We start from the raw sequence: 21278 nt of genomic DNA, 5'->3' as shown, positions 1-21278 counted from the left end.
AACATCGTTTATAAATGGGGCAAACAGTAGGGGTCCCAAATGAGTGCCCTGCGGCACTCCAGAAAGTACCAAGATTCGTTCTGATTCAAAGTTTTTAATTTCGACTACCTGTGACCTGCTCTTGAGATAATCGCTGAAACTGGGAAAACCTTACATGACCATAAGACCAACTTCTGTACCAATGGATTGTGGAAGATAATGATGACACACAAAAAAAAATGATGAAACTATCTTACCTCCTTCTAAAGAGGCCTATTATGATACTTATCCTTTTGACTCCTGAAACTTGGTGGAACAAATATCACATATTTTATTTTCATTTTTCAGTTTCGTATGCTATAAAAGCGTGTTTTTTAGTCTTTTAAAACTTTATTTATTTTATCTAAACTTTGGGATCAATCAGCAGTATATTATTTAGAAAAATGACCATTGATATTTTCCGATTCCGGAGGCGGGGGGGCCTGAAAATCAGCTACCACGCCCAAGGTATCAAGCGCGCAAAGGAGGGTTACAAATAAGGCAGCCGACGCACTTGTTAATGAAAAAACTTTTTTCAAATGAAGAAATACATGTATATTGAGTTCGAGTTATATCAAGGAGCCATCTGCCCGCGAATAGATCAAGCAATAATGTCGATAATTCTGTCAAATGCAGATCCCGAAATGAAATGAAAAGGAGAATTACAAACAAACAAACATACATACATACAGATGAAGCTAATATAAAGCGTGTAAAAAATATTGTTCACTTCCAGAGGATTTGAATGGGGATTTATCGAATTCAGTACTTTATATTTAAAGAGAATCTAAAACATCGTTCAAAGATAGTTTCTGATTACATATCGCCTCATTATCAAACTAGGTGAATTCTGATTGAAATCAAACTTGAGTTGATGAACGCATTTTCATGTAAATGTCATAGCTGGCGTTAAAATGTAATATTTCTTATGTTAATGATACCGTCGACTACAATGGTGTGTTAGAAATCTATTTCTCGCTTCAAGTTTCCTTGTACGTTCATTTACATACAAAGAGGGGCAAGTTTATGGAGATACGATAGACCACTGCTCTATGATTTATTGAAATACTGTGCTATAATGTTGGAAAATATATTATAATCAAAACGTATGTCATAGATCCGCAAAAAATTAAAGTTAAGTATAAACTAAATACACTTTAATTTATAAGTTTAAAATTCGCACCAAAACACTTCAAAGTGTCTTGGCGTTGCTTGTGACGTCACGTTCGAGTAGACTACATGTAAACAGTGGAAGCTCTTTCATAAATTTGGTGATTACTATTATTGAAGATCAATTCAAATGAGTATCGCTGGTGTGTAGTCCCTCAGCGTTCTAATACATCAATAAAACTTCGAAAAAGTTATTTGTGTCCGTCCCGTACAAAAAAAACAACCCAAAATAAGTGGCTCAAACTTGCCAGACGGGATTCAACGGCAATATTGCTTCAATTTATAAGTTTAAAATTCGCACCAAAACACTTCAAAGTGTCTTGGCGTTGCTTGTGACGTCACGTTCGAGTAGACTACATGTAAACACTGGAAGCTCTTTCATAAATTTGGTGATTACTATTATTGAAGATGAATTCAAATGTGTATCGCTGGTGTGCAGTCCTTCAGCTTTCTAATACATCAATAAAACTCCGAAAAAGTTATTTGTGTCCGTTCCGTACAAAAAAAACAACACAAAATAAGTGGCTCAAACTTGCCAGACGGGATTCAACGGCAATATTGCTTCAATTTATAAGTTTAAAATTCGCACCAAAACACTTCAAAGTGTCTTGGCGTTGCTTGTGACGTCACGTTCGAGTAGACTACATGTAAACACTGGAAGCTCTTTCATAAATTTGGTGATTACTATTATTGAAGATGAATTCAAATGTGTATCGCTGGTGTGCAGTCCTTCAGCTTTCTAATACATCAATAAAACTCCGAAAAAGTTATTTGTGTCCGTCCCGTACAAAAAAAACAACACAAAATAAGTGGCTCAAACTTGCCAGACGGGATTCAACGGCAATATTGCTTCAATTTATAAGTTTAAAATTCGCACCAAAACACTTCAATTTATAAGTTTAAAATTCGCACCAAAACACTTCAAAGTGTCTTGGCGTTGCTTGTGACGTCACGTTCGAGTAGACTACATGTAAACATTGGAAGCTCTTTCATAAATTACAGGCTTGTTTATTTTAAAAAATATTCAATTTGTGATTCCTCAGATATGCTTTTAATTTCAATACATGTTTGCCAAGATATTTCCAATGGAAATTTAGATGTAAATGCTGTTGGGATGAAGAATTAACTAACTATTAGTATGACAAAGAAAAAGAGTAAAGTCATTCTTTATACCATGTGAAAAAACCGTTTCCATTTGCTTTGTTTGTATAATTAACGTTTGTATTGTTTATGAGTATTATCTAGACATTATGACTACCAGAATTTGACCCGCATTTTATTGTTTACTTGATTAGATAACGGAGTGATTAGAGATGAAAATGTATGTGTGTGCAATATTTAAAAAGCGAACACCGGTTTAATTATCCAGTTTGTTTGAAAATGGTTCATTAAGCTGAGTACATACGTAGTTTTTTTGTTGACAATTGACAGCTTTGTTATTCATAGTTACGTCGGCAATACTGAAATAGTACAAATTGAAACGGATAACAGATGAATAGTTACAAAATGGAACAATAGTTTTGCCGATGAAAATTATATTTTCACACAAGAATTCTTTTGAAGAATAGAATTTCCAGTTGACGACACTCGACATCTTGTGAATTCAGTCATTTCTGAAATCCCAAGCTAACATTACCGTATTCTTTATGCACCTCCAGACTGACACTTTGTGTGAATAATTTATCTGAGAATACGTGGGAATTCATTTCTCCTGAACTTCATACCTACCTAATGCACTCTGTTAGCTATAAGATTACTTGGCTTGACCCAATAATTTAAAAATAATAAGAGTGGAAATTATAACTCATTTCAAATCAAAGAACCATAACTGATGTTTTGCACGCAGTTCATACAGACTCTGCTCAGAGGCGTAGTTCAAAATGAAGTAAAAATAAAACCATGCAGGTATATTCCAGCTAAACGACCATACCAAGTACTTATATCGTTGTGCCACAGAACATAATGAAAAAACAGTCAAAATAATACTGTAACACACCAAAGGTATTTTTTATATTCGGAATATAATATTGCAAACATCAAATTCGTATATGATGTTTGCAGATTTCCACTCAGATTTCAAGAAATGAATATTCCTTCATTTATACTTAAAAAATATCTGCCAAAATTTTAAAAACGATTCTACTATGTAACAAATAGTTAATACATGTATCGCAAAATAGAACCAGATATACACATTCTGAAATTTCATTGTAACGCAAATCTGAAAAAGAAAAACAAAAATCAAATATAGAATATGTACTATATTGGTCAAAAGAAACAGTTATTATGCTAAATTGACATTTTTAATCGATGAAATATAGAACTAGAACTTTAAGCGTAGAAGAAATCAAAAAAACAATTCTGGAGTTTGGGAACAGTCCTTATTTTGGACTTCCTTTGTGGGTTCTAAAAACAAAAAAATGGAAGTGACCATTTGCAAACTTGGCATACGAGAGCATTATTTATTATGTTGGTGTGTCAACTTTACCTTGTATGGCAAAGTAAACGAATTATGTGAATCAGTTTGTTAAAGAATAAAACTACGTGATGACACGACAATTTGTGTAGATAAAACGTGATTTCAGTGATTTTAAAGGCCCATTTGAAGTGGGCCTTTTACATGAAACAAAAACTTTCAAAGAACTGGATTATACAATAATCGACTCAAAAACATTACTCACATTGTAGGAAGTGTGTGACGCAAGTGAACGACTTGAAAAAATTATCAAACCGACAGATTGAACTATAAAACCTGAAATCATCTGAAAGATTTATCACAAATAGACGGCAGATCATAAAGATAGACGGTGTCCTCAGTCAGGAAAAAAAATGAACATGGTGTTCCTCAAGGTGGTGTTCTGGGGCCTCGTTTGTAATAATATATATATATATATATATATATATATATATATATATATATATATATATATATACATATATATATATATATATATATATATATATATATATATATATATATATATATATATGTATATATATATATATATATATATATATATATATATATATATATATATATATATATATTTATATATATATATATATATATATATATCCAACAAAAGCAAATGGTCGTCTGTTTCTCCTGCCGAATGTAGGACGGTCAATTCTGAGTGGTACACGACCATTTGTTGCCGGATAAATTCGTAAAACTAACCGCCAAAGACAAATCATTCTCCATCATGACAATGCCAGCTCTCATCCATCTCGTCAAACAGGTGAATTTTTGAGCAGTCAAAACATCGAATTAATGACTCATCCTGCGGGCAGTCCTGATTTCCTGATTTCTTTATATTTAAGGAAAAGTGCAATAACTCAACAACGCCGTAACCGAATTTCAAAAACCAAACATGAAATGATATCAGAATTTAACGTAGCATCTGAATATGTAATGATATACAGGGCGTTCTATTTTGAAAAATGGAATTTTGGTCTGTAGCACCTACACCAAACACCCTGTATATTTAAAAATTATATCAAAATATAGCTCTCATGAACTCCTAAAACTTTTGTATGAAACATTTTTGTGTATCCCCTTCAACAAACCAGATATTGCCTATCACATAAAATGTGGGACACCCGGTACACCTTTTTTATGTATACACAAGTAGAATTAGTAACTTTAATATATTTTATATTTATACTTTATATTATTTGTGATAATTGTTTGTGACGTGGATGTGATGGTCCTATACATATTCAGAGATATTTAATCATTCTTGTCATTTCATATGAATATACTATTTCTTATATCATTTCTCTACTTGAATTTATTGATGTTTTTCTCTTTTTTATTTGCATTATCACACTGTTGATGTGCAAACTAGTTTGTGAAAATAAGTCAGACCGACCATGTAGACGAACAGTCATGCTAAAAAGTTGAGAAAATATCCAAGGGTATGTCTCGTCAACTAAAAAAGTCGCAGTATAAAAATCCTGCATGAATACACAAAACACATATCACAGTCTATTTCCTGGGCCGATAAAATCGTGGAATAATGAGGAAAACACTCGAAAGAGCATGAGCGGTCGTTAAAAAATTCACTCATGCTTGCTAAGCAACCGCTTTCTCTCGGCGGTCCATTAAAATGTTTGAGAACCAATTAGGAAAACCGAACGCACCACCATTCAATACACAATTAATTTTCACGTTCACGTAGCGACCTGGCGAGCCGTTTATCTTTTGTCAGTAAAAATGCGCCTCAGCTCAAGCAGCGCTCATTGAAATGCAAATGAGAGTGTTATGACAATTATCGCCTTACAAATAGGCTGACATGACCTTATCCTCGACGCGTTTCAGCTATTTTTAGTACTATTTTTAGATTACATAGCGATTCTCGTTACTACGAAACCAGTCGGCCGACAGTTCATGCGATATCTAAGCGCTGGTTTTTAATAGATTCGCCAGTATGGCACGGATCAAAGCCCGTGGAAGAACAAGATAAGTTTCACGTCAGTTACTTTCAACATAGTTTATTTCAGTCGAGAGGTCTTGCAATTGGAGGAAAAATACAATTGTATGTCTCTAAAATGAATATTTATTCAAATTTTAATTCAAATTGTACCAGATTTGGCACATTTGATTGCAGCTACAAATGTGATCATGAAAACATGGTTACAGGTTTATTAGACTATGAAAAATGAAATGCTTTATTCAAATAGGATACATCATAATATATACAACAATGATAGTAATGTTACCATTAATATACGTATAAATACAATAATACAAGAAATATCTACTTATGATACCGTCATGTTGTTTAATGGTAATACAAGGACAAAAGAGATATGGCAAAGAGGTATGGAAATTGCCATAAACTGGTTGGATAAGTACCAATTATCCCTGAATGTCAAGAAAACACACTATATTGCAGTCTCAACAACAGATGTTAATAGACCCTTCTTCAGTAGTATAAAAATTAAGAACATCAAGGAGGAAATCACAGACTTGAAAGAAATCAAGTACTTAGGGGTTATTATAATAGAGTATAGCCAATACATCATGTATGGTTTTAGCTCTTAAGATGTTATTATGGGTTAAACAACCATTGAATGTAGCCAATATATTTAGTCCTCAAGATGTTATCATGGGTTTGACAACTATTTAGAATAACCAATACATCGTGTCTTGTTTAAGCCATCGATATGTTATTTTGGGTTCAACAAATATTGAGCCCTCAAGATGTTTTTGTGGGTTTAACATCATTGAACGTCTGATTTCAGCCCTCAGGACTTTCCGTAAGCGCGTTCAGCCTGAATCAGTGTTACTTCGGTCTTTCTTTTGAATCTGTCCAAATATTGGTGGGGTTTGGAATCCAAAACCAATCCTAGATCATTTTCAAATCACCATAATGGTGAAATTTTCAAGTAAACTCAATATACCAGCGAATATCAAAGGAAACTACGAATAATAGACAAACTATTCAGCCTGAAATCCAAAAATATATCCATAAGAGCCTTGTTACCCTCAAAAGGGAAATAAACCAAAAATTACTTCAGAAAACAAAAGACTAAACTACAAAAACTTGCCATCCCTCTTTCCTAATTCAATTCAGCGTCTGTTTTAATAACATTTCCCGCAGCTCTTTCACATCCCTTTGATGGCATTTTCTCTGTGAACGGCTCTCTCCCAGACAACGCGTTTGAAAGAGACCGGAGAAATCGGCTGAATATATACGTGTATTCTTCCGAACTTTCTGTCTCTCTTCCTCATACCTGTTTGCTCTCTGGTGCATGAATAAAGGACAATGAAGTGGATATCTTTTATTTTTTATTGCTGCAGCATACTTCCGACTTAGTCAAGGAGCAAGACTTGGAATGGGTTTGACCAAATCCAAGCTTTTGGTAATCTAATGTAGTTAGTTACATGAGTCGAATCGACTTTTTTTTCTTTGAAGTCCTCAGAAACATTCCCCATTTCGTTGATTTAAACATTTTTTTCATATGAATTTCTTGGTGAAATCATCAATATAACAACAGTGCATTAGATATTTACGTTACGATTACGACCCTAACGACGAAGTTGTTCTTGATGGATACAATAATGATGGAACAAGTTATAAGTTATATTCAAATCTATTATTTATTTGGAAATATCTACAAAAAATTAGGAAAGACAAAAATAAAAATAGGACAAAGTAGAAAGGGACACAGGAAACACAATAGGAAAGGACAAAAATCGATTTACTTTCCAAAAAATGGAAAATAATATGGATTGGAGTCGATCACAAAGTCATTTGGATAAATGAACTGAAGTAAATAAATGGGTTTGTCCTGAAGAAAACAAGTTATTGTGACCTGAAGTGAATATTAATTAATAATGGTTTGAACAATAAAGAAAATATCAATTATAAACATCCAGTAAAGAGTGAAATAACGATTGAGCAAAATGAAGACACAAGATGAATGAAAAAAAAAATACAAAAAGTAGAAAACAAGATGAAAATATGAAAAAAATTTCAAACCAATTTACTTGAAGCAAGAAAAAACTATGACAGTGCCATAATTTCGAAAAACTTCACATTAATAACCAAAATAATAAATAGAACACCAGAAGGAATGAGTGTAATTGGATTTGTTAATGTTCAGCGCCACACACATTAAGTAATATAAAAAACAAGCTGATTTCAGAAGAGAAATATTTTTCATGAAAAAAGTAGAAAAAAAAACTCATCCAAAAGACTGCGAAAGATGAATGAAAAATGAGTTTTTAGTGGATTCGTTCAATGTACTCATTGTCTTATTAGCGCATGGACTAAATTCTCGACGACGGTGGCTTCACATTGGTACGACATCGATTTGTATGCGGTATGGATTCTAACACTTATTTAAAATCAGTGTGAAAGGAATGTGAAAACCTCTGTGCCTAAAAATACTGATTTTGGCAAGCACGTGAACTGTATTGCGATGAGTATTGCGACTGTATTGATTATATTGATTATAAATGAACAATTTTTCAAAAAAGTCACGCAAAACTGATTTTTCCATACTAGTGTCATACATATTTGTTGAACAATTTAAATTACTCTGTCCCCGATAATAAAAAAACTACAATGTGAAATTTCAACTTGACAGTTCACAGAACCACGAGACGTGTTTCGCTATAAGGTAGCATCTTCAGGTGTCACAATACTGTATTGTGACGCTCAATACTGTATTGTGTACCCAATACAGTACACAATAAACTATTGTGACGTAATAGTATCTTCAGGCATTGTAAATCATCGATAGCCGCGACACGTGTTGTGCTATAGCATCTTCAGGCGTCACAGTATTGTGTTCAGTATTGTGACGCTCAATACTGTATCGTGTACACAATACAGTATACAATACAGTATTGAGATCACATCTCCGGGCGTCGTATAACGAAACACGTGTCGCGACGGCACGTGCACACAATACAGTATTGAGCGTCACATTTTGTGTACACAATACAGTATTGAAGCGTCGTATAGCGAAACACGTATCGCGACGGCACGTGTAGACAATACAATACTGTACTGTGTACTATATTGTACACAAAAGGTATTGTGACGCGATAGCATCTCAAAAAGTCGTGCTCCGACACATCTTTTGCTATACCATAGCCTCTTCAGACATCACAATACTGTATTGTGTACAGTAGTGTACCGTTCAATACTGTATTGTGTACAGTATTGTGACGTTCAATACTGTATTGTGTACATAATACAATATTGGGCGTCACAATACTGTACACAATACAGTGGAAATCCTACACTGAGGTGTTTTTTGATTACGTTATAGTCGACAAATCACTTCTATCATATTTTTTAAAGAAAATAATAGGCAGTTTGGTCACAATGAGAGTAATACGTATCTCCCAAGGGTTCTATGTTACTTCGCCTGCAATCCCACGAAGTTATAATTCAATAAGTATAAACTTGATGGGGAATTGTGAACATAGTTAGTGCCTATAACTTTCTATTAGAATTAGTGAAACTACGAGGAAGTAATTCGTTCCAAGTTAAGGCATCGCATTTGCAGAAACGACTACGATAATTACAACCATAACAAACGCCGTAAAAGGCTTTGCATCCGACTCGAACTTACAACTTGACTGTCTGCAAGCTGAATAACGATTGACATAACTTTAGCTAGAAATGGTTCGCAATAAATCCGCCATTCCTGCACAGTTTGAGCCTGTATTTTTATTTGAAAGGGACACGATAAAATTAATAAAATGATATAGCATAGCCGATGAAAATATGAAGTGGAGGAATGTGAATGTTCGGAATCAGTTATCTAATAATAATGATAATAATAGCATTTTAAACAAAGATATGTTCAAGCATAAGCAATGATGAAGGGACAAGAGAAAAATAGAATTCATAAGATTCACATTCTGTGAAATGGTTAAAATACTAACAACAAAAAAAAGCAATAAAACAAATAGATAAATAACTGCATTTCAAAAAAATACTCCAATTCATGGAAACTGCCGTTGAGTTGAACCTGAGGGATCTTAGAGTTTTTTATTATTCAACGGAGCAAGCCCAGTACATAACATAAATAATTACAGATTGTGACAATTACAAAGATATATCTAACAATAATAGCAATAATTTTAAGATGTTTACAGACATTACACATCTGATTATACATAAAATATACGATTTGAATTGATGAATAGCTTAAATGAAATTGAAGACAATTTGGAGAGACCACTACAATGATTATGTTGAGCCTTTGATAACATCTTGAGGGTTAAGACCTGATATGGTGTATTGGTTATTCTTTATAGCTGTTCAACCCATAATTATAGCTTGAATAATAATATCTTGAGGGCTAAAATCAAACACGATGAAATTGCTATACTCAATGGTTGTTAAACTCATAATAATATCTAGGATATATTGCCTGGATTCAATGATTGTTAAACACATAACATCTTGAGGGTTGAAACCAGACATGATATATGGGCTCAATGGCTCAAAGGTTATCAAAATCATAATAACTTCTTGAGGCCTGAAATCAGACAGGATCCATAATTACATCTTGAGGGTTAAGACCAGACATAATGCATTGGATATACTCAATTATAATAGTCCCATAATAAAATCTTGTGGGCTAAAACCAGACAGGATGTATTGGCTGTAGTACTGAATAGTTGTTAAACCCATAACATCTTGAGGGCTAAAACCAGACAGGATGTATTGGCTGTAGTACTCAATGGTTGTTAAACCCATAACATCTTGAGGGCTAAAACCAGACAGGATGTATTGGCTGTAGTACTCAATGGTTGTTGAACCCATAAGAACTTCTTGAGGGCTAAAACCAGGCAGGATGTATAGGCTGTAATACTCAATGGTTGTTACCATAATAACATCTTGAGGTCTAAAACCAGACAGGGTTTTGGGTGTAGTACTCAATAGTTGTTGAACCCATAATAACATATTGAGGGTTGAAACCAGACATCATATATTGGCACAGTGATTGTTTGACACATAATATTGTGATGTGGGCTTAAACCAGACAGAATGTATTATATACTCAATAATTGTTAAACCCATAATACCATATTGAGGGTTAAAACCAGACATCATATATTGGCTCAATGATTGTTAGACACGTAATAATGTAATGTGGGCTAAAATCAGACAGGATGTATTGGCTTAGTCAATCATTGTTGAACCTATAATATTTTTAGAGCTAAGATATATTGGATATACTTAATGATTGTTATACCCATAATAACATTTCGAGGGCTAAAACCAGACAGGATTAATTGGTTATACTCAACCCATAATGAAAATATTTCGGAGCATGTAAATGGCTGGATATCAGACATATTCATGAAAATATGTTTCAACAGTGTCTTACGGTTAGCGATCTGTATATAAAGTTACTGTTTTCGGCAATTTCATACTCGATAATTCATTTACCAAGCAAAATTAACCCGTTACTCACATACAATTATCGTAAAAATCCAGTTATATTCTTCATAATTGCACATTTTTATGTTTAGAAATTCGTCACATCGTGAAGACATCTGGTATTTCTGTTATTGCTTCAAGAAATACAGGGTTATTGAACTTAAAGTATTGTTATAATACACTGAAACTTGTCAATTCATAGGACTACATTCTTCGCAAAAGATTCAGGCACTTCCCTGTGAAAGTAGGTTGAATGCTAGTTATGAAAATTTTAATATTTCTGACAGAATATCGAAATATCTTTGGGTTCATTCACTTCAAGAAATAAATGTCTCATTTTTGATAATTTTTTTATTGTTTCAGGACAAGCCAATGAGATTCTTCTACCGAATCTTCACCCCTATGAAAATAAGGCCAATCAAGATCGTTAATACTGCCGTCGTGGGCGGAGAAAAACAACTGCAAATAGTACCTGTCAAGTCAACTTCAGAGGCCCCAAAACCGCCACCTAGTCCCAAGGAAGAAAAAGTAGAAAAGAGTGATAACAACGAAAACATGTTGGAAGAAACCGAAGATCAAAGGAATCGCAAAGAAAGATTATTCGCTCACCTACAGCTGCAAAGTAAGAGTCAAGTAGAAAAAGACGCCAAAAAAGTACCTGAAAAACCTAACAAAGTGTGCGTTTATGAGTATGAGGAACCTGATGAGGACGAAATAAAGAAGTTCGCGGAAAAGAGGGATAGGGAATGGGCGCTTCAAAAGAAGCTGGACGAATCGAAGAGGAAAGACGAGGAATACGCAGTGCACCACAGCAGCAAGAAACGAAAGAAAAGCAAGCACTCTAAAAACGAATTCAACGTTCACAAAAAGAGAAAGCTTCACGCCGAGATTGCTTCCAATGAGGAGGAACTGAAACTGACTGTGAAAATCACAAATAACGGTCACAAACATAAACATCATAAAAGTTCAGCACAGTCCGGAGAGAAGCCCCACTCCTCTGATAGCAGTTCGAAAGAAAAACTCTTGCAGATGCGACAAGTGAGACACAAACACCTTCCCAGTGAGGACAAGAATATGCAAACTGTTCCAAGCATTACACTATCTAAAGATTCTAGCGCTATCCCGGAAAAAATCAAAATTGATAGCAATGGTGAAGCGATTAAGGAAAATGGAGAATCCAGGAAAGTCGCTTTGAAGGGACAGGAAGAAATCAAAAAGTTCAAAATCAAAGTGCCCGAGCCCTCGAGCAATGTAAGTGAGTCAGCAGTGTTGCCCAAGCAGAAAAGTGAGAGTAACAGTACAAGTCCGAAGGTCGGCACCTTTTTGGAGCCTTCAAGTTCCAAATCAGGTTTTGCTGTGACAAACACTTCTGAAAAGGAATGGGGCAAGAAACTCCCAACCGTTCACATCGAGAGAGATAAGAAAACTGAGAAGCAAGCCCAGAAGACATTTCTTAAGTCTTTTCATGCTTATGCCGAGAAATACCAACGAAACGAGAAAATCCAGCAGAATAAAATCGAAAACGCGAAAATCAAACAAATGAACATGGCTACAAATAAAGTTCAAGATAAAGTAATTCAAATGGCATCTGAAAATAATAAGATATTAACAAACAAACAGCTAGAAAGGAAAATAGCTAATCTGCAACAGCATTGCACTATTAAAGCCAAGGCACCAGAAAGGATAGAAAAGAAAGTAGGACTCAATAACGATAAAGTGAAAATTATGACCCCCCACTATCCCCCCGGATTTACGGTGAGCAAAATAGAGCAAGGCGTCAAAAGGAAATCCGAGGATAGTGAAAAGATCCAAGATAAGAGGCCAAGTCTCGAGATTACTCTCATAAGCCCCCCTACTAATAGCCCCATGCAAGTCAACACTAAGCCTCAAGAGAAGACATCTGTCAAGAGGCCACCACCTGCCACAATTCCTCTGGAGAAAATCAAAAAGTCTGTCAATCTGAAGTCTGGTATCAGTATCATACCAAAAATGCCGGAAAGATGTGACAACATAGCTCCGTTGGACCTTTCAAGAACTGGAAAATCGCCGGACAATTCCCCTAGAAGCTCTCCCAAAATTGAAAACACGAACGGCTTCGCCGTAACCAGCAACAGACAGCTCAATGCTTTGAGTAGGCCCAACGATAAAAGTAACATGGGCTTGTCCAATCTTCAAATGCTGTCCAAAGTTGCTACGGAGCACTCTAGCTTGAACAGCAAAACACCTCAATTCACCAGCCTGATGATGAATAGGCCGCAAATACCGAATTTACAAGCTTTGAAGGTTCCATCTATGCAGAACCCTGGGCAAATGAAGACACCGAATCTGCAAAAAATGCCAAAACTGAACGAAATCCACAAGTTCAGGCCAACCAACGCCCAAATCCGGAATCTGCGCCCCAATCAGAACCAAAACATCAGGAATATTCCAAATCCCAGTCTCCTGATCAGGCAGAACCAAAACAGGCTGAACTCGCAGATCACGATTCATCCAACTTCTGCCGAGAACACGGCTAAATCGACCCCAACTGGTTCACCGGCTACTACTTCATCCACCTCAGTTCCCAAAGAAACCACGATCAGTGCCGTTAAGAACGTTTTGGAGTCCAAATTGCAAGAGAAAAAAGAAATTTCAGTATGAACGGAAAAGTTTTGACTGGACTGCCGGAGATATTATGGAAGGAAATATGTGATAAAGTGTTGAGTGCGGTACAAATTGGTTTAATAACGTAATGAAGATTCTCTGTATTGATTTACAATATATGTCGTTAGCGATTGTAACACTCAACGCTGCATAGCTGGAACTTGTTCTTGGTTCTTGTTGTGAATCTCAGAACCATCTACCTTTGAAAATCGATGGAATGAAAATTGCTGTCAACTGGAAGGTGATTCTAATCTAGCGAGACGAAGAGCGTCTCAGTCCTTGGTCCAATGCTATAAAGTTATGAAACGTGGAAAGCAAGAGTTCTAGCCCCAAAATGTTTTTCTATCTTCCATACAATCGTCGAAAGCCTCAAATTAGCCACCAACCCCAGAGTTTTTCCTCATTCCAGGAATTGGGGGATTCGGATATGCAGTTGGTTAATACCTCGTTTACGGGCAGGTGGAGCGATGACATATATATTGTTGGTCGTTCGCTTCAGTTTTGTTCGAGGAATGATACTCTGAAAGGGATTCGCTTTTTAATTATGCAAAAGCATCGACTTCATGTTGATATTGGACACAACATTGAACTGACGAGAGGCCAAATAGCCCAAAACTAGTTTCAAGTGTGCCCGTTCCAATGATTGAAAATGATTCCGGCTATTGTATCGCCAAAAGCATATGCAGGAATTACTCCTGTCAAGAATCCTGCACTGACACCTATCGGTTATAATCCAACGCCCTTCGTGGTATTAGCCAGGGGAGTAGTTGTTTTCTGATAAGCGTCAGTCCATTAATCTACAGTTTGGGTGAGTTGTGACTGACCGGAATGAACTGTTCTTTTCGATAATTCATTTCCCCAAATGGCATAGCTCGTAAGCAGATAAAGTTGTCTTCTTTATGATTCTGCTGTTTAAGTCAATAATTCTGACTGTTTCTTCGAATAAGTTGTGTGGGGCAGTGGACCCATGCAAGTTTTATTGTGGAATATTGTCATTTCTGCTTCAAGAAATTCATGATGCAGCTTCTGTTTCAACATTTCTTCCTGATCAATTGTGGCTAGGTCACCTAGATCATTTCGTTGACCGAATTTTCTAGAAATTGCTACAAATATATCAGGGCTTGATATGTTTCGGTCTTCTTCGGTTACAATCTCTAAACGGTTCAACTGCAACTGCGGCAGCCATCTTCAGTATGGTGGTCAAAGTACTCTTCTTGACGTACCAACTGGATCAGTTTCAGTTGATACGTTCAGAAGAGTAAGGCACTGAAGATGACTGCCCCAGTTGAAGTTGAAACGTTTCGAAACTGTAACCAAAGAAGACCATGGCAAACCCCGGAAATCAACCAAAACGTTGACGCCAGTCGTGTAAGCATACATTTCTATATCAGGGCTTGATACTGGATGATTTTTTAAGAGGTATTTTAAAAAAATTGATGAAATATTTATTGGAATCGACAGAACTATCAATATAATTTAATGTTTGGAAATGATTTCATGCAAATGTTGTCCGTGGCTCCGTTTCAGATGGCCCATGCGCAAGGTCCAATTTTGGCACACTCTCTCTAACATACCGACCGGTATTTCACGTATAAATGCTCCAATATAGGCTTCCAGAGCGTCAGTCATTGCTGCTTTATCCCTGTAGACATGAGCCTTAACATGACCCCACAAGAAATAATCCAAAGGCGTTAAATCATACGATCTAGGCGGCCAATTGACGGACCCAAAACGTGAGATAAACTGTTCACCGAAGGCGTCTCTTAATTGGGCCATTGTTTCGCGTGCCGTGTGGCATGTGGCACCGTCTTGTTGAAACCACATGTCAGGCATGTTCAATTCTTTCATTTTGGGTAACAAAAAGTCGTCAATCGTCACACGGTAACGCTTGCAATTCACAGTTACGCTCAGGCCATTGTCTTCTTTGAAAAAGTACGGCCTGATGATGCTACCAACCCGTAATCCACACCAAACAGTGACTTTTTCGGGATGCATCGGTAGCACTGCAAGCGCTGGTCTTCACTCTGGCTGGTCCTCACTCCTTATGCGGCAATTTTGCTTGTATCCGTTCAACCAGAAATGAGCCTCGTCGCTGAACACAATGTTTCAATAAAAATGTGGAGCTTCCTCCAACTTTGCCAGCGCCCATTCACCAAATGTTAAACGTTGTGGTGGGAGGTCGTGTGGCTTCAAATCCTGCACCAGATGTATCTTATAAGGTTTCACACCCAAATCCTTTCGCAAAATTTTCGACGTAGTGGAGTAACAGAAGCCTAATTGCTGCGAACGGCGGCGAATCGACATTTCACGGTCATCACGAACACTGGCGAATACAGCCACAATATTTTCTTCGGTTCTCACTCTACGTATGTGTGTTGGTGGTTTAATGTCCAATAATGTAAACTGGGTTAGAAATTTAGTCACAAGCTTCCGAATAGCTCCCTCAGAGGGCCGACGAAACTGCCTATAAATTGGAAGAAGTGCACGATACACTTTCTTCATCGAGCATGAATTTTGAAGATAAAATTCAATAATTTGCATGCGTTGTTCACTCGTAAGTCGATTCATGGTTGAATTATAGACCAAACTGAACAAGTTTGACAATGGCACAAGAAACGATTCACGCGTGATCTGTCAACAGTGTTGCCAAAAAGATACCAGCAAAAAATATTTTTCAAAATGCGTCTCGAACGTTATGAAATGTCCACTGCGAAGCTTATTTCAAAAAAGCTTTCTAGGTATGATAGTAATCTGATTTATACATCGATTTTCAAAAGTAACATGGTTGATGTTATATTGTGATTGTGTGTACTTTTTTGTATCATCGTTTTATTTTTACCTATATTAAGTTTTTATTATCTACTATTTTTATCAGTTCCTCAACGAGGTGCTTCGCTGGCATTCTGGCGGAGCATCGGTTCATCAAGACTTAATATTTGAGTTTTTGAAATTTTATTCAGTCTCATTTGATTGTTGCTGTTATATTGTTTATTTTGAAAGTATGTAAATAACTGTAAATATACACTTCGATGTGTTTCAATGCCCCGTATTGATTGTTCAGTAAATGGCTAGTGGATAGCTTGTCTTGAATAATGAAAAGATGCTGATGTTTTTATTTATAACCTTGAGGCCTTTTGAACTAGCATTTCAGCGCAATAATTTTTACGAAATTTGCACTTGTCTAGGTGGACCATATTCTATATCTAGTATTTTCGCATCTTTTCAATATTTTCGAGATGCTGACTGTACAGCACTTTTGATGTTCAAACGAAGTGAATCCAAATTTTGTACTGTGTACATTAGAAGAAAGTATTGACTGTTCATATAGCTGTTAAGTAGTAGTTACTTATCTCTTTAACTTTCCTTCGGCATTAGACTTGGAAATTATAAATAAGTGTACTGTATAATAATTTACTCAAGTAGATCTTAGATGTAATAAACGAAATAGATGAAGCTATAAACCATGTTTTACTTCAATACCTCCCCGGAGAAAAATAAACTACTCAAAATGATTATAGAGACACATCCTTAAAATCCAATTAGTAAAAAAATATGTGAATGTCACTAGTTCGGACTTCCATTTTCTAATATATAAAATGATTTGAAATCCCTGAAACAACTAAAAAAGAAGAATTAAAAATAAATAGCTGTAAATAACAAATATATTGAGCAAAAAAACCTGAAATGAAATAATAGTGCCATAAAATACAAGTAAAAATAAAACAATTGAACAAAAACTAAAAGTAAAGAAATACAAAATGAAAATAAAGATAAAAGTTGAGAGATTTCCAGACGAATTAGTTCACGTCGTTTCGATTGTTAGTATCTACAATCGTCACTTATCTCCATATACACACATCGGAAAAGTGATATTTTTATAACATACTAAATATTATAAAAATAAATGCATGAGGTCGTTTAATTTCGATTAAATTGGTACACTCGACCACCCTGTAGATTTCTATGGGTTGAACAAAGCCTGCAAAAACGGTAACTAATCTTTTATCAAGTTTTTTACAAACTGTAGGTTTTCGGCTAAAATGAATGATCTGAAAGTGTCGAGTTTGTACATTATATGCAGTTCTTGCTCAGCAATTGAACTGGAAATATTGTGCTTTAACATGGAACGCCATCACTTACCATTGGCTGAGATGAATAGAGCTGTAGGGCTTCTTCAAGGTGGCATGCGACAAAATGATGTAGCTCTTCGTTTGGGGGTCTCCCAAAGTGTTATCAGTCGATTGTGGCGGCGTTTCCGTGAAACTGGCAGTCCAGCCGAACAACATCCAGGGCGAGGACGCGCTACAACTGCAGTTCAAGACCGATTTTTGGTCTTAACCGCAAGAAGACAACCGACAATCACAGCACCTGAGTTGGTTAACGTGTTGCAGCAGACGCACCAGGTAACTATTGGTCGTGATACTGTCAGAAATCGACTGCATGAAGCAGATCTCCACAACAGAAGGCCACTTAGATGTCCACCTTTGTCGAGAGGCAATCGCGGTAGAAGATTAGAGTGGTGTCAAGAACATCAAAACTGGGATGCAAATGATTGGGCCACAGTTTTGTTTACAGACGAATCCAGATTTGGATTTCATCCAGATTCTCGTCGAGTAAGACTGTGGAGACGACCCGGAAATGATGAACGTTTGAGACACGTTCAGGAAGTCCACACATACAGAGGTGGTACAGTAATGCTATGGGGCGGAATCATGATCGGCGGCAGAACCGATCTCGTTTTTTCAAATCGCTCCCTCACAGCTCGACAGTACCTCGACACCATTCTTCTACCTATCGTCCGTCCGTTTGCTGGTGCTGTTGGTGGAAACTTCCACCTAATGCACGATAATGCTCGTCCACATGTCGCGCGTCTAGTGACTGACTGGCTCACCAACGAAGGTGTTGATGTATTGCCATGGCCAGCACAATCACCGGACCTGAATCCCATCGAGCATGTGTGGGACATGCTTCAACGAAGAATTACTCCGCATATGGGGACATTCACACAACGTCTCAATTGAGAGAGCTTTTAATCGCTGAATGGGCAAATGTACCTCAACAAGACATTGACAATCTCATTTTGTCGATGCACGATAGATGTAGGGCCGTAATAAACCAGCGTGGAGGCCATACTTTGTACTGATTCCAATTTTTTTTGTATTATGATTTTTTTTCGGGGTGCCAAAGAAGAGCCATATTTTTTTTTAGTTTTGCTTATATGCGCACTCAGTATTTTTGACCATTTAATAAATTTTGTTGTAAGTTACATTCGTTTAATAATCACCCGTCAACTTTTTTTTCTCTAAAGCGATCTAAAAAAAAATTATTGCCATTTTTAAAAATATCCCTAGACTTTTCCGATGTGTGTATATATGTTGGCTATGAGTGGTTTGAAACTCTGGCCATTGAAGAAGCTCACAAGAAACCTCAAGTCTGTATGAGATATGTTGACGACACCTTCATAATATGGAACCATGGTAATACTAAACTAAAGGCCTTCGTGAAACACATCAACAACGTGAGACCTTCCATCACGTTCACGATGGAGAAGGAAATCGACAACGAATTGCCATTCTTAGACGTTTTGGTGAAGAGGATCGACACTAAGTGGGAAACATCTGTATACCGAAAACCCACTCACACGGGACAGTATCTGAACCACGAATCCAACCACCATCAATCGACAAAAAGAGGAATCATCAAGACTCTATTAGACCGTGCTTTCGGGCTCTGTAATACGAAAGAAGGTCTCGAGAAGAAACAGGACATCATCAAAAATGATCTTCAACGAAATGGCTACTCCAAAGCTATGGTAGAAAAGATTTTGGCTAAAAGACAGCAGGAGCCCAGCAAAGAAAAAAAGCCGACACAATCAGTGCTTGCACTTCCCTACATCAGAGGATTATCGGTGAGGATAAGAAGAATTGGTTCCAAGTACAACATCAGAACCTGCTTCAGATCTGGGAACACCATCCGTAGCAGCCTCACAAAAACCAGGCCACCAAACGTGGACTGCGATTCCAAGAATTGCATTTACCAGATACCCTGTGAGTGCGGAAAAACCTATATTGGTGAAACTAAGAGGCCATTGAATGTTCGCATTGCCGAGCACAAGAAACACATACAGCGAGGGGAAACTAGCAAATCAGGAATAGCAGACCATGTTTGGATCCATCAACACAACATCGAGTGGTGCCAAGCTTAGATCTTACACAGAGAGGAACATTGGTTTACGACAAAATTCAAGTAAGCCGCATACATTAGCTTAATACGTTGTTAGACAACGTATTAAGCCAAGCCAGCGTAGAAATACGCAACATATGGAAAAACAAAACAGGTAATCTCTCTCAATCGAAAATGATGAGATAAGAGAGTTTCGACACGAGAAAAGAAATAATAATAATAATACTTCATTAAACCATTGTGGTATAATATATACATATGGTGCCTTATTACATAGTTGAAATGAAGTATAAAAAAAGTGTGAACCTATAAAAACGATATGTAGTAAATACACAAAAGAATAAAAATATAAACATACAAAAGCAATTGTCACTAGGATTTATCTAATAATAATAAAATTAATAGATAGTAATTTATTTTCGTCAATGGTTACAGTATGTACATATGGCAGGTTAATTAAAAACAAAAAGCATACTATAACACTGACATTCACATTAGACATATTCAGAAAATAACTACATCAATTAAATTATCGTTTAGGTATTCTTGTGGCGACTATAGTAACACTTTTCAATGAGCAAGGATTTAACACGGTTTTAGAACACATTTTCGGATTTCAGAGTTTTAGTCGAAGTTGCCAGTTTATTATACAGGATGATCCCATTATATAGGAGTGATTTTTGGAATTTAGCTGTCCTGTGAAGGAGTATTCTCAATTGATCAGCATGACGTTTATAAAAATTGGAAGAGGATTCATTAGTTGTGAGAGCTGTAAGATATTTTCTAATAAAAACCACACATTTAAAAATATACATTGCTGGGACAGACAGCAATTTCATTCTTATGAACACTGGTTTACAACTTTCACGATATTCCATGTCAAAAGTTTATCTCAGAATACGTTTCTATTCTATTGATATTCATCATCGGCTAAGTGAAGGATATATCGCTGAAAATTGGAGCAAGACATAAACATCACAAGTTCACGTCAATCATATTCTGAAGGCAAACAATATCTCCTATGAAATGGCATTGATCTTCACTAATGAGGCAGTAAGTAGCAAGTTCTGAAAAAACAGTATTTCCTAGGAACAACTGCTACATCCGGCAACACCGTCAGAGATATCGCCGAGTGACTTGTAAACAGGTTCTCTTTGTGCTGCTATTGCGATGCGGTTCGGTAGGCGAGGTGAAGGGGGAAAAGCCCGATTCACACAGGCCTCATCGGAAAATCTATATCGTTGGAGTTGTTGAGAATAGCTGGCAGCTCGTTAGTGTGCAATGCGATGCTCCGTTTGCTGAATTGTGAATTGCGAGGCTGATGTTGAAACAGTATTGTATTGTAAT

The 21278-nt window shown here is 36.4% G+C and overlaps 1 protein-coding gene across 1 annotated transcript in view; it reads left to right on the top strand.

Annotated features, from left to right (window-relative positions):
• LOC111511646 (uncharacterized) overlaps nt 1-17209 on the top strand; it is a 63432-nt gene extending 46223 nt beyond the window's left edge. The window contains exon 7 of the mRNA XM_074179933.1: nt 11469-17209. Within this exon, the coding sequence (XP_074036034.1) occupies nt 11469-13745 (2277 nt within the window). The 3' untranslated portion in view covers nt 13746-17209. The remainder of the gene's footprint in view (nt 1-11468) is intronic.
• The last annotated feature ends 4069 nt before the right edge of the window (nt 17210-21278 follow it).

This window comes from Leptinotarsa decemlineata, unplaced genomic scaffold (genome assembly GCF_025532065.1).
Source record: "Leptinotarsa decemlineata unplaced genomic scaffold, Ldec_3_MD MMD2_P_RNA_scaffold_1, whole genome shotgun sequence".
NCBI lineage: Eukaryota > Metazoa > Arthropoda > Insecta > Coleoptera > Chrysomelidae > Leptinotarsa > Leptinotarsa decemlineata.
The sequence above is the reverse complement of the archived record's forward strand: the minus strand, read 5'-3'. Positions and strand labels throughout refer to the sequence as shown.